The sequence below is a fragment of the Topomyia yanbarensis genome, chromosome 3 (assembly GCF_030247195.1).
Source record: "Topomyia yanbarensis strain Yona2022 chromosome 3, ASM3024719v1, whole genome shotgun sequence".
Classification (NCBI taxonomy): domain Eukaryota; kingdom Metazoa; phylum Arthropoda; class Insecta; order Diptera; family Culicidae; genus Topomyia; species Topomyia yanbarensis.
In genome coordinates, this window is record NC_080672.1 from 152,338,674 (window position 1) to 152,355,887 (window position 17,214).

Consider the following 17,214-nt stretch of genomic DNA (forward strand, 5'->3'; position numbering starts at 1 on the left):
GTGGGTTTTAAACTATTTTTTATTGAAAACGGTGGGGTCAAGAAATGCGAAAAGCCTTTTTTCATTAAGATAGGTGCTTCCCTCGCAGTGCTACAAGCTGCTCAATTTTTACCTTTCAATGCACAATTCAATTTTTTTAAGTAAAAGGACTTAGACATGTGCGCTATTCTGCAAAACGTTTATTGAGTTTATTATTTCACATATAAAATAAAAATTTTCGAGTGTAAGTTGTCAAAAATGGCGGCTTCAGCAAGCGGTGTTTTGAAAACCGACCTCATCTGCGGGCACGATACAGGTCGTAATTCGTTGTCTACAAGCAGCAAACCAAAACGATCTTGAAGACTACATTCCGTAGAGGCGCCCCAACCTAAAAAACATGAAAAAATTCGATATAGAAACAAAAGGCCGGTCACTTGAAAATAAAGTATCGTTTTTTCGCATGATTTTTCCACTTTGGTCGGCTGTAAAAAGTCGTTAATGTTCAAAATATTGCGATTTTTTAGGTTACAGCGCCCGAGAATGTTGTCTTCTTTTAGGTAGGCTAAACACGAAGTTGATTGGTTGAATGGTTCAAAAACGAGAATGTTTTCGAAACTTTATGCCTTTTCATTCCTTTCTGTTTTTAATGCTAGCACAACCAAAACGAATATGCGTCTTTCCTCCACTATTCATTTAGTGGCAAGTGTTGCCAAACGCATTTTCATTTTTTCATCAATAACATTCCTACAATATTTTCAAAGAATGTTACAGATATTAAAAGAAGGAAAATAGTTGGCGAAGGAAATTTAATTTTTTAACCATAAATATCATAAATAATCATTAGAAAATTTCCCACTCAAACGTGATTCCGTTGTATATCATTAGATTTGAATTAACATCCCGAAGTGTAGTCACGACACTCCGGTTATGTACCCACCCATATTTTTTATAATGAATAATTTGAAATATTCCTCGCCCAAATCACTTTTTATTCGAAAATTCTGATCAGCACAAACTTAATTTTTTTCTGCAGAATCTCAGTTAAGCATCTTTTGCCGATGTCTCAATTGCTGAGATTTTAGTAAACATTTTTTTGCTGAGAATTCAGTAAAGTAACATTTGATAGCTGAGACTCGGAAAATATTTCACCGAAAACCAGCAAACAAATCTCACTATACTGCGATATCAGTTTCTAAATTTGACTACACAGCTGTTGGTAAATTGCTGAACCGAATTGAATGTGTATCAACACATTTGAAGTACCGGCTATGTATTCTACAGCTCTACGGTTATGTCGCAGACATTACCCACCCATCTTTTTTCAATATAGTTTATTCTGTTTCTTCATTTTATTAATTCGGTTCTGTCATCCTTTTTATCTATTTCAGCCAATTTGTTAGATTGAAGCAATTTGATTTATTCTACTAATTATATAACGTTTTAGTATCATCCATCTTTCATTTGAGCTGAACTAACTTGATTTATTTATTTTATTAATTTGATTAGTATTAATCATTCTACTTATTTCATGAATAATATTTCTTCATTTCTTTGCTGTCTTAACTTTTATTTTTTTTTTTAAGCTATTCAGTTTATTCGAGGTTTCATTCGTGCAGGACTCGAAACTGTGTTCATCTCACCTTTTAGTTGGGTGCCAACTTCGCGTGAGTTCTGCAAACTAATTAATGATCCAACAGTGATATGAGTAAGAAATGTTCCATCTTACTGCTAGGTGGATTGAATCAGTTGTTTTTTTTTTTTCAAAAATGATTTATGCATCATTCATTGAGTAAATTTAGTCATATCAGCACTCGGAACATATGTTTTATTATCATATTCATTGGCTTACTTTTAAACCAATTGAATTAAATCAATCAAACTAAATCCATATCAACTTTTGAATAGGGCGAATAAGATTCATAAACAAACTTTTGATTTGCTGATTTCTCTTAATTCGTCATAATTACAACCCAGAAAAAATGAACGTTCCCTTTGTATTGATAACTTTCGTATGCTTTGAAGTAGTGCATGCACTATATTATTGATTGTCAGCTTAACCATATTTATTCAGTAGTACAAAAAAATTAGCTTGATTATTGACGTATAAGGTGACAAGTTAGCTTCTTTTCATTCTTATTGTCTCCAATCATGTTCTAGTAATTAGTGTACCAGGCCCGTGTACAGAAAATTCTCAAGGGGGGGGGGTTTGATTTTTTTAACGTTTATTTTAAAAGAAACGTATAGAAACCCTCAAACCTTGAAGATTTTTTCACAGGCCTGGACCTAGTCTTGTGAACCAATCGACTCCGCTCAACAAATTGGGTAAATGTTTGTTATCGAGAAGGAGTCATCAAAAGACACCGCTGCATAGTGGTAGGAAACCCCAGAAACGCGAACTTAATTGACTAGAGGCCAAATCATCGAATATATTCACAGGGTATCTTTGGACAAATTGTTCGTAAGAATATTCCCCACAACCTGATAAAAATTAAAATTAGGCATGGTTTACTACGATCAAATTAAAAAAAAAAACTTTTTATGCTAACGAGGTAGAAAGTTGGTGTCTTCGACAAAGTTTTAGAAATGCTCGTAATAAAGAATTTTGTAGAACTAGTAGAACTTGTAGGATTTACTGTTATTGATTTGTAAAGCGTTTTCTATGGCAACACCCTCAATTTTTTTTTAAATGTAACTTTTTCCACTGTGACTTTTCGTGCAAACCGTGCTCCAGAAAAATGTGGAGGAGGCATTAAAACCACATATTATTGTTGAAGACTGTTAAGTTAAAAACATTACAAAATGAGCTTACAACCTTCTTACCTTTATTATGCGTAGTCCGGACATTGAAAATAATGCCTGTTCGTCCATTTTGGTTTGCACCTTTCTCTCTTATACGCAGTTGAACTTGGTGTAAAAAAAAATTAAAATTCTTCAATAACTATAAAATTTTTATATGCAGTTTTCAACAATATTTTTACATGCAGTCTTCAACAAAGAATTTAAGTTTTACATGCAGTCTTCAACAATAATATGAAGTTTTAATACCTCAACATTTGTCTGAAACATCGTTTGCGCGAAAAGTCGCAGCGAAAAAAGCTATATTAAAAAGCTAAATTTAAGGGGTTGTTTTAGACAAAACTTTATAAATCGATAATATTAGGTCCTACAAGCTCAAGTTGTTGAAGAAAATTCTTCATTATGAGCATACCTAAAACTTTGTCGAAGACACCAACTTTTTTCCTAGTCAGTATAAAAAGTTAATTTTTGTAGTTCAATCATAGTAAGCCATGCCTTAATTTAATTTTTATCAGGTTGTGGGGAATATTCTTATGAACAATTCCTCCAAAGATACCCTATGTGTATATTCAATGGTTTGGCCTCTAGTGACGTTTTTGGCATTTCCGACCACTGTGCGTTGCCTGTTGGCTCGTGGTGGATTCGGATTGGTTTGTAGTAGTTGTTAAGCCAACCGACTAAACTTCAACCTTTTGTATCTCGCAATCCTCATCCATCCGGGGCAACCGTTAAGTACTGCTTTAGTAAGGATTGTGTTCTTGCTTATTTTGTTTTGTGTGAATCGTCATATTTTTATCCATAGCTACTTTTCCTTACTTGCTGTCAAACCTTCGTGATATATCTCACCTGCTCAGGTCTGCTGCAAATATCGTACCCTGTTGGTACATGAATCGATCCGGGGGTGTCGACCATAAGGATTTACATCTGTTTAAAACCACCTTCGCCGGGTTTCTTATACTTCTTAGTGCTAGTCGATCCTATTTATCTGCTAGCTGGAGCTGAGAACATATTGGCGGTAGTATTTCACCCTATACCGATGCCCATTTCGCGATCCATTTCGCTGCCACTCTAACGGAATAATCATCGGCGGTAAAATTTCCTCTACACCCAAAACGGTGAGCTCAGATTTTCTGTTTTTGGGCTCACAATCTCATTCCCAAAAGCAATCCTTTTTGAACATTGAGCTGTTCGCGCACAATTCGGGATGAGCGCAACGCTCACGCAAAAAAAACGATGACACACACTCACACACAAGGAAACTTTGTTAGTATTTAGTTTCGTATCTTTCTTCTAAACCTTACATTCCCCCCACCCAACCACCACAAGCAATGTCATCACCATTGCTGCTGCATTGCATTTTGTTTTGTTTCATTCTTTTCTTCGCTGCTATAAATAGCTCGTGACCTGAAACTTCTAGTAAAAAAAAACCTTATATCAGATTCAAGATTAGAACCGACAAACATCTAATCGGTAAAAACACCTCTTTATTGCCCGTACCATGACGACACACCGGTGGAGTAGTATAATGGCGTATATAAAGCTTCACACTTATGATGAGTGAGATAATATCGTTTGCATCCCGCCGCCGCGTCGGTATTTCAGCATCGTCATTGACGCATTTTGCTTTGTACCATTTCCCCGCTGTTATTAATATTTTGTTTGTATGTATGTGTTGGGAACTAAGCCTTACTAGAAAAAAGATTAACGGGTAGCATCAAGACTGGAACCGACAAACATCCACTCGCTAAAACGCCTGCTTTACACCTTATGCCATAACGACACATAATGAGCAATCGTTCGAATGGGCTGTATAAACTTCGCATCATTGCAGCAGTGATCACAAATGGGACAGTATGGAGACATGGTATGTGTTATTCAAGTTATCCCTGCACTACATGAGCCAACAGTGTGTAGCTATGGGGTACGATATTGTATTCCACAAGTATGAGGTTGGTTTAACACTAATGCATCGTTTGGGAGCTTTTCGCTCACAGTTTGAGAGCGAAAAAAACAGAATCAATTCCGCTCTCAACGATTCGTTTTGGGTGTAGACAACGTTATCCCGATTTTCTCCAACTTCGTGTTTTTCCTGTGTTTATTTGCGATTCATTACAAAAGGCTGAGGATCTTTGTGACACTTCACTTACACTAGTAGCACACTATAGTAATAGCAGAAATACACAGAAATACCTTTATTGTGTTTATTTATTATATGTCTCTTTAAAAATCAAAAATTGGTATTTTTACTTACCGGACGAAACTTTTTCTATTTCTGCAAAAAGCTCATCAAACCGAATTTCTAGTGTTCTCTTGGTTTGTCATAGATGAACTTTATCACAGTGAGACAATGATCATATGTATACCACGGTAGATCGATGATGATCAGAGTCTCGAAAAATTAAAATCTGAACCAGGTATTTTTACTAAGAAGTGTGTGTCACTTATAAGTGAATGAATCCTATTAGCAGAATGTAGAACACTTGCAAATCTTATCTTACGAAATAAAGTGACACTGAAGGTTGCAATGATGTGCGTAAGGATTACTTGAAAATATCCATACTAAGAAATAATCGTATAGCATAAGATACCGTAAACCGGGGTGACATTGATCACTTTTCGAAGTAATCATTACATATTTCTAGACGCAACACATTTTTTCAAGTTTAATATTTTTAAACCATGTACTGATGTATGGAGAATAAGATTGGATGGTTTTACCTAAAATTGTCCGCTTACAGCTGTTTTTCCAAAAATGATTTCAAGTTGAAGTCCGTTTTCGTATTCCGGGTGACTTTGATAACCTGCATGTTCACCCACATTAAATTATCATTGTCAATGTTTTTGATTGCAATGCTTGTTTAAACTGATTCTGGAAAGATATTCATTGTTAAATAGATGTTAATTGGTATTATACAAAGTATTTCAATGTACTGTAAAATTCGAGTAACTAGAATTCCTATACATACTTGTGAACACAATAAACCACTTCTAAGTTCGTCGCTGTTGTGCTATCTTATGACAAGCGCCATTTAGCATATTCCGAGAAAAACGATTTTTAAAGTTTGACATTGAATAGCTTGAAACTTATAAATGGTATAAACAATTCAAAGAATACAATTGATGCTTCTATCTATTCTGTATTAATCTCTCAAATATTACGAAGATCGGTTGACTATGTTGCGAGTTTTTACTATAAATGTAAACAAAAGTCGCACTCACACGTGTCATAGGTGTGCATTGATGGCTAAATTTGTATGGCGTGTCATAATCGCGCATGGAAAATTTTTCATAGAAAAAAATCACCAATTATGATCTTTTATTCATAGCTTTGGCTTCATTTGGTCTATAAACAATCTGTTAGTTGCATCTTGAAGAAAATGAGTCAGGGAATCTAGAAAAAATAGTTATTTTTGGTTTCAGTGTTGCCAAACATGCTATATTTCCAATTTAAAACTTAAACTGCTTTTTTCACACAATGCGTGCATTTTTATTTTGAAAATTATTATACCATTGTGTATCTCGGATAGTTTTAAACATAAAAACATCTTATACATCAAGATATCTTGAGCCAATCCCCATACACAGTTAATTGAAGTAAAAAATTGAAAATTTCTCCGTACGTTTCTCGCTATATCTCAGTAAGCAAGCAGAATGTCAAAATTTTGAAAACGCCACTTTGTAGAGATTTTTTAGCCAAGTGATGTGGCATATCTAACTCAGTTTACCCCAAAATGGCGTTTGTCATAAGATAGCACAACAGCGACGAGTTACGATGTTCCGCAAGTGAAGAGGATCTGTTTGCTGATGATACCTACTGAGGTTGAACCTTATTTTTAGCTTGTCCTTTATGCATAAAGACAGTTTTAAACCAATTTTCTCCTTAGGGAGTAATATAGCATTTACTATCATTCGCCTGTTTAGACATCAAAATATGGTTTGTAATTCTTGTAGTTTTGATGTTTGATTTTGTTCGAGTAAGGAGTTTAACCTGCACCATTAGGTTTGTTGCAGTACAAGCTTCTTGCTACCAGTTGCACCGGAGCAAAGAGAAACAAAAATTTACTCCGATTTTCTTTTTGTATACTCCGGAGTACTTCTAGTTTCTCCTGGTCGAAATGAATTGAGCGTCTTACCATGAACCAAGAAAACTAGAATAACTTTCACATCAAATAAAATAGTTTATTGAAATAAGTACAGAATTAGATTCCACCAATGATTATTTTCAAATACCTGGTACATGATTTGGATCGTTTACTTTCCAGCCAACTTTTGGCCAAAGTGCAAATCTCAACACTAGCCTTCTGGGTTTTCATAGGAAACTAATTGTCTTACATCTTTCTTCGTGTTTTCCTGCTTTACTTTATTAAGTAGGTATTGATTACATTTTATCACATCGACTTAAACATGAATGACTGTTTTACACTTCATGACTAGATACGGCTTATTACACATCAATTTATCTCTCTATAGGTAGTTGAGCTTACTTATAATTAGGTAGAAATAGTGTTAGTAAGCAGAGGCGTCGTGACCGTAGGGCAGGACTGAATGAGAAACCGGTCACTGTTCATTCCGAGGTGGTCAATGCACGGGCATGATGAGGTGATATCCTCTGTGTCAGCTAAACTATTGTCAGATTTGCGAGTGCTGCTGTCGGATATCACTTCCATCAAAGCGTCATCGCTGTAACTGGAAAAATATCATAAAATTAGTTAATACTATGCATACGTCAATAGTATGCTCTTACCGATGATAGCGGTGTTGCTCCAGCATAGACCCACTTGCAAATCTCAGTCTTTTTGGTGACTCTAGACTAGATGAACGTGGCAGTGAACTACGTTGTGCTATGGCACGATTTTTCAGTGAACTTCGTACTCCCGCAAGGCTGTTTTGACTTTTTAGCATTCCGAGATATTTATTCAGTGCACGTGACCCTCGCCTTTCAGACCGTTCCTGGGTTCGTTTAGCTCTTGCCTCAGGATCCTCTCCAACGAGCCAAAAAGTTCGCTGCTCGCCTTTCCCTTTCATCGAAATCAATCCCCGATCTTCGAAATGGTACCCTTCAAGTGAATCAAGAATTTCTTTGGTTTGTAGGCTACAGTGGATTTTCAATGGCAGTCCAGTTGATTCCATACGTGAAGCTGTATTCACAGTATCCCCGAAAAGGCAATAGCGAGGCATTTTCAGACCGACGACTCCTGCGCATACTGGACCTGAGTGGATACCGATTCTCAAATACAGCCGATCGTCTGGCCTGTGACGAATTTTGAACTCGGAGACAGCATCCAACAGCTGAAGAGACATCGAAGCAATTTCCCCAGCATGCGTTAATCCGTTGCGAATCGGAAGTCCAGAGACCACCATATAAGCATCGCCAATTGTTTCCACCTTATATACATCGTAATGGCCGATAATGGAATCAAAACATGTGTAAAGATCATTTAAAAAGTCTACCACTTGCAGTGGAGTACTTTCTGCAGACATCGATGTGAATCCAACGATGTCGCTAAAATATATCGTGACTAGATCGTAGCTCTCAGCCTCAACCTTGTGCCCTCTTTTTAGCTGTTCAGCTACTGGCCTCGGTAGCATCTCTAACAGCAGGGCTTCCGTCTTTTTCTTTTCTTCCTGCAGTTGATCTGTTCGTTCATCCACTAGCTGTTCTAGGTTATTTGTGTACTTTTCCATCATGGCCATCATATTATCAAATATATTCGGTTTCATACCCTTTCGCAATACCCGTAGTTTATTTCTGATAATTTTGAAATCTGGTCGATCTTCTGGCTTTTCTGCCCAACATTCCTTCAAACATTCACGAACACAATCGAAGGAAGTTTCCAGCGGTTGGATAGCTGGTCGAAACGGTGTATTTGGGTCTAAAGGATGCAATATCCGTTTAAGACATTCCGCTGCGGTGCATTCGATTTCCCCGAATGGACCTCTACGAGTGAATATCTCGTATAAAACTATACCAAAAGAATAAATATCTCCTTTTGGAGTCCCAGCAACGCAGTACGATGGTCCAGCACGTAAAAGCTCCGGTGCTCGATAGAGAAGCTCTAAAATGTGAAATAGGTTATCTATTAGGTTGCCCAGAAAAAAATCAAATTTGAAAAAACTTGATCGGCCCACATCTGAGTTAATTTCCTGTTACACCAGGAGTGTATGCTCCAAATTAGAATTAAATCGGACAATTATTGTTACCAGATTAAAAATTGTCCATGCTGTTTAACTAAACCTCACTCTTTTTTCATAAATACATAAAGTTCATGGGCATAAGCGGTGATCATACCTTCGTCCGTGTCCCTTATCACCTATTTTTATTGGCACTGCTATCTTTGAATTAATTATGAAACCAATTTATTCCGAACATATTCTATAGGAAATAAGTTGTATCGTTTATTTCATTTTTTGTAATTTTAAATGTTCATTGATTTGCTAACATTGTAAGGGAACATGTATTCGCCTGGTGATACCAATTGAGTTCACTTTTTCTTGGACTGAGCGAACTAATTTCTTGTTTATTGTTTATTTGATTATCTAAAGAACAAATCAACAGCGCATTTCTGTCTAAGTGGAATAATGACTGTTGAATCACGTTTGATGGCTGAGAAATGACAATTCGTGAGAAGGATCGAAAACCATATTCATTATACTCATTGTTCTAATTGTATCGAATATGAACTTTTGAGTAGCATTCGGACTATATTATTAAATGCCATGTTAACCATCGTTCATCATGAGCATAATAATATGATTGATTGATTATGATTTTAAACGGCGAGAATTTATTATTTCTTGAATCTTTTGCATTTTCTGGCGTTAGTACATTGCTGGTTTGAATTATAAAATTAGATTTTATTTGCTCTTGTGATCTCTAATCTAATTATGTCCGCATCATCGGTTAGATGATCGACAAACAAAGTCGGTCGTTTCGTGTGTTGAAGTATTATTTTATAACGTTCAAAATGCATTTCAGTTAGCATAACAACGCACGCGAATAATGATAACATAAGAACAGGCATCTTATTCAATAGTTCGTGGTGATAGAAGCCAATATATAATTGTAAATTCTATTTCTTATAATAGTACCAAAGTTTACACACGATGAATAATGCTAAAAGTCATCGCTTTTCATTATATTTTATTGTTGTTGGGATGTCGTGTTTCGCCTAAAAAAAACAAGGGCTAATAAAAACCTTCCTGTACCGTTTAGAATCAAACATAAGGAACACTCTCGACAGTCGTTTTTCCTATGTTGATGTTACACTTTTTACAAACTCAGAGTTTTCGTATTAAATCAAATATAAGATAGATCTATTATAAATTTATAGCAGTCGGCTGCCCAGAGTAATAAACGTATAATAATACTTCTGTTAGTTCAATACATCGTATCACTTATTCAGGTGAATCCAGATGTATGTAACTCCACCTCATCCCACTTACAAAAACTTCTTCCCGTCGCAAACGTGAGATGGAGAAAATTCCATTTAAAATAAAGCACGTTGTACCGATAGTTAGATTGCCCTTTTATGCAATTGTGATGTTTACACCAATAAGAATGTTTGTTAGAAAATCAATTTATGCGTTTGGTTATGTTTTTAAAAGCCGGATTAATATAGCAACTATCTGTTCTGTACTAATTTTGTATACAATCCTTCGGAGAACATCACCAATTGCTTTAATTTTTACTTTTTTTGTAAAACCCTTGTGAATTTTAGTTACATCGCTTGTAAAAAACAGCGCCAGAAAAGTAAATTAATCCAAAACCTGATCAAAATCATTGGTATGTGCTCTTTAATTGTGTAGTGTGATGTTTTCCGCATCATTTGACAGATTATTGATTATTAAATTTGTGTTAACCTACGTTACAATAGGTTTCATTCGACCAGTTTTAGCTTCTTTTGTGCATTTTGTTCTCAAATATTATGAGTTTAATTCAAAAGTTCAGGAGGGTCTGAAGCGATTTTTATTTTTCGTCCAGAACCCTCCAATACACGTTATAAGCGTTGCGTTAAACGAAAAACCTTCAAAATAATTTTGATCAGGTTGGTATATTGAATGCTCCACTGTGCAGCGATTCAATTTCACTGTTTTCATGCAATTCTGTCGTTCATATATTATTGATGGCATTTAAAACTGGACTCCATAAAAGTGCGATTTTTCTCATAAAAGTGCGCTTTTACATTGAATCGTTTTCATGTATGAGGCGCACTTATTCCTCGTTGGATAATACATAAGTGCGTAATAGACACCAAGACAATTCAATGTAAAAGCGCAGTTTTATAAGCGTTTCCGCACTTTTAGTCGCACTTATTATGTGCGCAATGCGCTATACAAACCAAATGCGTCGTGTATTTTCAACCATTCAACGATTTCAATCGAATCATCTGATCGGGAATTTGTTCAAATCTCAGAGATTGTATGTGGTTGTCTGGCCAGATGGCCACTTCCAGATTTATTTGGATATTTCGTAGGGTATGTCCGAGGGCAATTTAATACATTTTCATAATTTCCCAGTATTTTGCCTCAATTATTATAAAATGTACTTGTCGGAATCACATAGATCATTTCCGGGGAACGTGGAAGCGGTGAATCCAAAATGTCTACCATGTCTGAAATATTTGTTCCTGAATATACTTGTCATGCGTAAAGTTGTCCGAACTCACGGGGAAACTTTCCGGTCCATTTCGGTGATTACACATACCGGTTCTTCAGACGAGATTGAATTAAATGAATGTTCCTGTCACACGACACAACAAATTATATCAAATCGGTTTTCTGTGAATGATTCTGTCGCATGTAAAGTCATCGGGGCACACGGGAACACTTTATAATCGATTCCGGTTATTCCTCATTTGGAGTCACCAGGACACATGAAGCTACTTTATTACTGATTTTGGAATACGGAAGTTAGGACCAAACAATTCTAGTAATTAATGCTATCATGTGGCACATCAAACTCTGTGATCTGTAATGAATGCAATTATATTTGAAGACATTTGGATACAGTGGCCCACTTAACGACCGATCCCGGTAATTACGGATACCGCTTCTGCAGCAATTGGTTTTAGTGAATATTCTTGACACGCTGCCCGAGCAAAGTCGAACATCAAAATTACAACAAGTAGAATTAATATTTTGATAATAGCTATAATTATTTTGCTATAAATTTTAGATTTTTTAAATATGACATCAAATTTTGATCTCTTTTTGCTATCCTTGTTTCTTAGAAGAATTTCCTATGCTTATATTTCTTTGGTAAAACATCAAAGTGAATACATATTTTGTTATTAAAAAAATTCAACATGTCAATGAGCTTTCAATTTTCTCTCACTCATAGCAGAATTAGTTTTCTGTTTGATGTCATAGGACAATTTTGCTGCACTCCATTTTGATCTTTTAACCGTTAAAACGACCAAAATAACAACAACCTGAGTAATTATTTGCCGAACATCTGTAGAGCCGTAAATATTTCCCTAGAACATTATAACATCAAGTTTAGTTTTCAATTTGTTGTCAGACGGGTGCACATCAAATTACATTTTATTTATTTATTTATTTATTTATTTATTTATTTTGCATGACACGTTTATTCAAATACAAGCCTTTCACGGATATGCATTGCAGATTATGGATTCACTACGTCTTCTTTATGGTTGCAAGATTAATTTAGAATGAATTCAATTTATACATTAGTATACAATGCCATACTAATGCCAATAACAAAATAATCTATGGAAAATAAATGGAAATTACTTAAATTTGCTTTAGATAGACGGAATTTTCGTATAAATTCGATGCCGGTTGTCTGAATAAATAAACATATACATTCTGTGATAATTGAATATATTCCGGATTATTTGTAGTGGGTTGGTTGGAATTTTGATAATTAGAACCAATTGTGCACCAACAACAATGATCGAAAATTAAAGCTACTGTAAAAATTTTCACCAAGATACACGTTTTTACATTATGGTGTTATTAAAAATTCAAGTTGAAAAAAATAGGCTAAGCCCGCTGCTTTATAAGGAGCATTCTAATTTGAACATGGAAACTCATCATTCAAATATATACGGTTGGAAAAAGTTTTTATCGACTTAAATTTGATCATACAGTTAATTAGAATACCACCCTAGCCATGATTTCTACCACAAGATAGTCTTATCTAGCCCCTTAACATTATTTGGGGTACAATAAGCACCACAACATTACTTGAGATACAACAGCTAAAGAGTAAAATGTTTTGTCTTGCTAAATAAGCGTTTCATATTAAATTGCACTGGCACGTCACTTTGAAAAAATAGCGTTGACGTCACTCTGTTTTTCGCGTTTCAAAAGGCTATTTTGCATATTTTTTTAAAAGCAAGTGCACTGGAAGATGTGAACTTTCGTAGGGAACTTAAGAATATCGAAGAGTGAAATTTGACCAAAGTGGCGTTTACGTCACTGTTGCATACAAGGGTAGTGGACCAGTCCGATTTGGTTCAAACTTGTAACTGACACTCTTGGTGGGACTAGGAATCGACAAAAAGATGGCCGATCTTATTCATGTTACGTTCTCAAGCGCACAAAAATTTATGATCAGATTACTAACTTTCGGATTTTTCCTCAAATTTCTTCTTCTCCCCAGGAACATCCTCTGCTCCCTGCTTAAATGCATATAGTCCAAAATCGCTCAATTTGACTACCCATCTCGAATCTATTAGGCAATTCGAGGTTCTCAACGATCCATGGAAATGCAGCGGTGAGTCGTGTAAGTAAATCATGCCACGCAGAATATCGGCCACTAACGATGCGGTAAACATGTTGTCCAGCTTTACATCTTCGTTTTCCAGTACATCCTAAAATGATTATAGAAACTCAGTTCGTATATGACAAGAGATAAATTTAATCAGTTTACCTTTAAACTTCCTCTTGTACAGTAGTCGGTGATGATGCAAATGTTTGGTGGATCGGTACATGCTCCGATGAACGCGTTCAGATTATCGTGTCGCATATCACGCAGCAGTTTGAGCTCTTTCTTCATTTCTCGGGTAATGTCAATACTTTTCTTGCGAACATACTTGATTGCGTACAGTTGCCCCTTGTACAGTCCAATAGGGGTGAAAATCGTTGAATATCGAAAGTCGGTATCCGGATTAGAGCTAAGGCTCGCTTGACTAGTGCGCACCAACGGATGTGTGGTCTGTAAAATAAAGGTGAGGTAATTAAAGCTACGTTTGGAAACTTGGAACATGTATGCAATATTAGACTGGCTAAAACGTTTATAGAAGTACCAAAGCCTGGAATATCAAACCTTGCACCTGTGTATGTTAATTCGTGTACATATTCCCTTGAACATTTCTGCTTATTTGGTTTACGCGAAATGGTTCCGCAAAAGACTCAGTTTGTATGGGAAAAGCTCAACAAATACAAGAAGAAGTTTAGTTACTTATGCTTGAATACCTAGTGAGGTTCCCATAAATTTTCAGCTCAAAATGGTCTACCTGATCCTTTCCGGATAAATACGAGATACACTGACAGGGGGAGGAAGGGAATTAGTGTGAAAAAACACGTTTTTTGCTATTTTTGTTAAACTTTGCGTGAAGCGAATTGATCAAAACTTTTGTACATTATAGTGCATCATTTCAATAACATTCCGTAATTTTTTATTCAAAAATATCGACAAACGGCTCGGTGATGACGTTTTTTGTTAAAAACTACTTAACCGATTTCTTTGAAACTTTGCCTACACATTCTATGTAAATAATACTTAACCCCTATGTTGAGTTTTCGAGATATTTTTTCAATCAAGGGGTTTTTTTACTCACTTGGAAAAAATCGCTATTTTCACGAAAAATACCCTTAATAGGGATCTTTAGGGGTGTGCGGGTTAAGGCATTTTCTGATGCAGAATAGTACCGTGAGTAAATATCTCAGTCCTTTTTCAATTTTTAGGCCTTTAGTTTGTTAGGACAATAACACATCCAAACCCATACGACTTGCACGACTCTCTAGGTTACCTTATCAGATCTACCATAGTTTGCAGATGAAACTTGGGAAGACTGGCTGCTAGCGGATTGCAGAAGTACCAGATCATGCTGTGTGGGGTGCTGTCCCAGTTAACAATGAGGCGAACGAGATATTTTCAGATACGTCATTTAGTAGGACAACTGTCAGTTTGTTGGTTGAACTTAATTTGTTTTTTTTAATTCAAAAATCAGAAAATAATGATTAAGGTTTAAGAATGATAATAATGTACTCGTAAGGACACCCGCTAACAATACATATGGAAAACTGACGATTTTTTTCCAAATTAAAGATCCCTATTGAAAAATTATCTCGAAAACTGAACGTTGGGGTCTAAAAGAATTGTTTATTATGCTTATCGGGCTGATAGGACTGCAGGTTGTAGCTTAAAAGATATCCCTTGCAACTATTCTGCTAGTTATTATTTGTATTCTAGTGTGTATAAATGACTGTTTTGTTCGACAATCAGAAATATTTTAAAATTTTAATATGTTACGGCTAAGTCACAAAGAACAGACGTCCAGATTCGAACAAACAAGTTTAAAATCCTTGTTTAGTTATTTGAACAAATATCCGCGAAGCCATTACGACAACCATACTGGCATATCCCAATATAATTATAATGGTGACCTTGGATGTGCCTTTTACTCAAAAAAAATAAGTCTAAAATATACTTCCCCTCTGAGCATATTTCAAATTGTTGTTGGTTTTTAGTGGATTTTCGGCTTTCACGGTCTAGAAAATAAGAACGGCTGTTGTATACTGCCCGACGTTTCGGCCACTGGCTTTGACCTTTTTCAGGGGAAAATGTAATGTGTATTAATATGTATAATTTTGCATGTAACATCGTATTAGCTAACTCACTATCTTATCGTTCTTCTTTTTTTCATTTCATGGACTTGTTGGCTTATCTTGGTGAAAATGAAAACTCCAAATTTTTCCATTACTACATGTAACGTTTTGGCTTACTGCTCTTCAGCCATCGTCAGTAAGCCAAAACGTTACATGTAGTAATGGGAAAATTTGGAGTTTTCATTTTCACCGAGAAAAGTCAACAAGTCCATGAAACAAATATGTTGCGGTGACCATAAAATCTTATACTTATCGTTATTCGTCAAAACATCGTATGCCAACGATGTGCGGGTCTAAAAATGTTTTCTTCGTAAACTTTGGCTCTGAGTACATAAAAAATTGGTGTAATGTGGATATTGAGAAGCTTAGAAAAAAATTAAATCTTATTACTAAACTTACTGTTAGGTAAAAATTTTGTTTACACGTTTAACGTTTGAGCCACTGTGCACTACACTACTTAACGACACTTTCAAATATGGTGGGAAAAAGTTGAGTTGGTGAGACATTTGAACCGGGTGAAGTGAGCAAATGTGGGAGAGAGCTTTGAGATGATAGTTTATCGGTGTATTGTTTTCTCTGCGCTCTGGATTTCAAGTTTTTTTTATTCAATTCGTTTATTTGATAAAGCACGTTTGCGTTAGCTTATGGCGTTTTTGCTTGAACCCGAAACTGAGTCAGGTTCTAACCCCAACCGCTGTCAGTTCATATAATTTCGACAGCAGTTGGGGTTAGGAACTGACTCAATTTCGCTTCAAGCAAAAACGACATTAAAGGTGCCTTTTTTTCTTTGTTTTACATTTTGAATTTCTTGAAACTAGGGGGTACACATTGCAATTTTATTTCGTTTTTATATAACGAAACTAAAAAAAAATTACAGCTAACTTATACATATACAAGAGGGGATAATACAATACTCGTTAGATTAGGGGACGGGTCATGTATGGTAATGTACTTTAGAATTTTTAGAGGGGAGATTGTTGGAGCAATTAATTATTAACTAAGCGGAACATTTTACAAGCCTGTCAACTAAAGGGAGTGGTTCAATTTTATTAAGATTAAGGGGGATTAATTAGGGCTATTTTAAAGTAATGGTACTGTTGGGCATTTATTAACGAGATAAAATATTGATCAACTAAAACTCTAAGATAGGGGGCACATAAGTTTTGGGAAGATATTCAAGGGGGAGGAGGGGGTGAAGTCCTACATCTGTGTATCAGAGACATGAGAGAGAGAGGGTGGACAAGGCTGACAGGGAGGGGGGGGAGATATACACTTTCAGTTGCCGGCATCGGGAATCAACGGTAAGGATTACAGATACGAACGGAAGCATCATGTATTGGGACGCCGGGCAGTCTTCCTCGAGCCAGCAGGGGTTCATCTAGACGATTTCGCAGTACGACTCAGATGCGGATCGGCAACACGTGTGGTGTTGTGCTGTAGGTCTCGTGTTTGTTGGGTCATTCGACAGAGATGTTTTGTCTCGTCTTGGAGTCGCATCAAACGCATCAAATCGTTGGGATACGGTAGGCGGAAGAGGGAACTTCTAAAAATAATAAGAAAAATGATAGGGGAAGTTAA

The 17,214-nt window shown here is 36.0% G+C and overlaps 1 protein-coding gene across 9 annotated transcripts in view; it reads right to left on the reverse strand.

The window, feature by feature from the left end:
• Positions 1-6,933: 6,933 nt before the first annotated feature.
• LOC131692403 (guanylate cyclase 32E) overlaps positions 6,934-17,214 on the reverse strand; it is a 171,322-nt gene continuing 161,041 nt past the window's right edge. For all 9 annotated transcript variants that reach the window (XM_058979427.1, XM_058979430.1, XM_058979433.1 and 6 more), the window contains exons 13-16: positions 13,676-13,960; positions 13,370-13,616; positions 7,520-8,831; positions 6,934-7,461 (exon numbers count right to left, since the gene is read on the reverse strand). In XM_058979427.1, the coding sequence (XP_058835410.1) occupies positions 7,266-7,461; positions 7,520-8,831; positions 13,370-13,616; positions 13,676-13,960 (2,040 nt within the window). In that variant the 3' untranslated portion in view covers positions 6,934-7,265. The remainder of the gene's footprint in view (positions 7,462-7,519; positions 8,832-13,369; positions 13,617-13,675; positions 13,961-17,214) is intronic.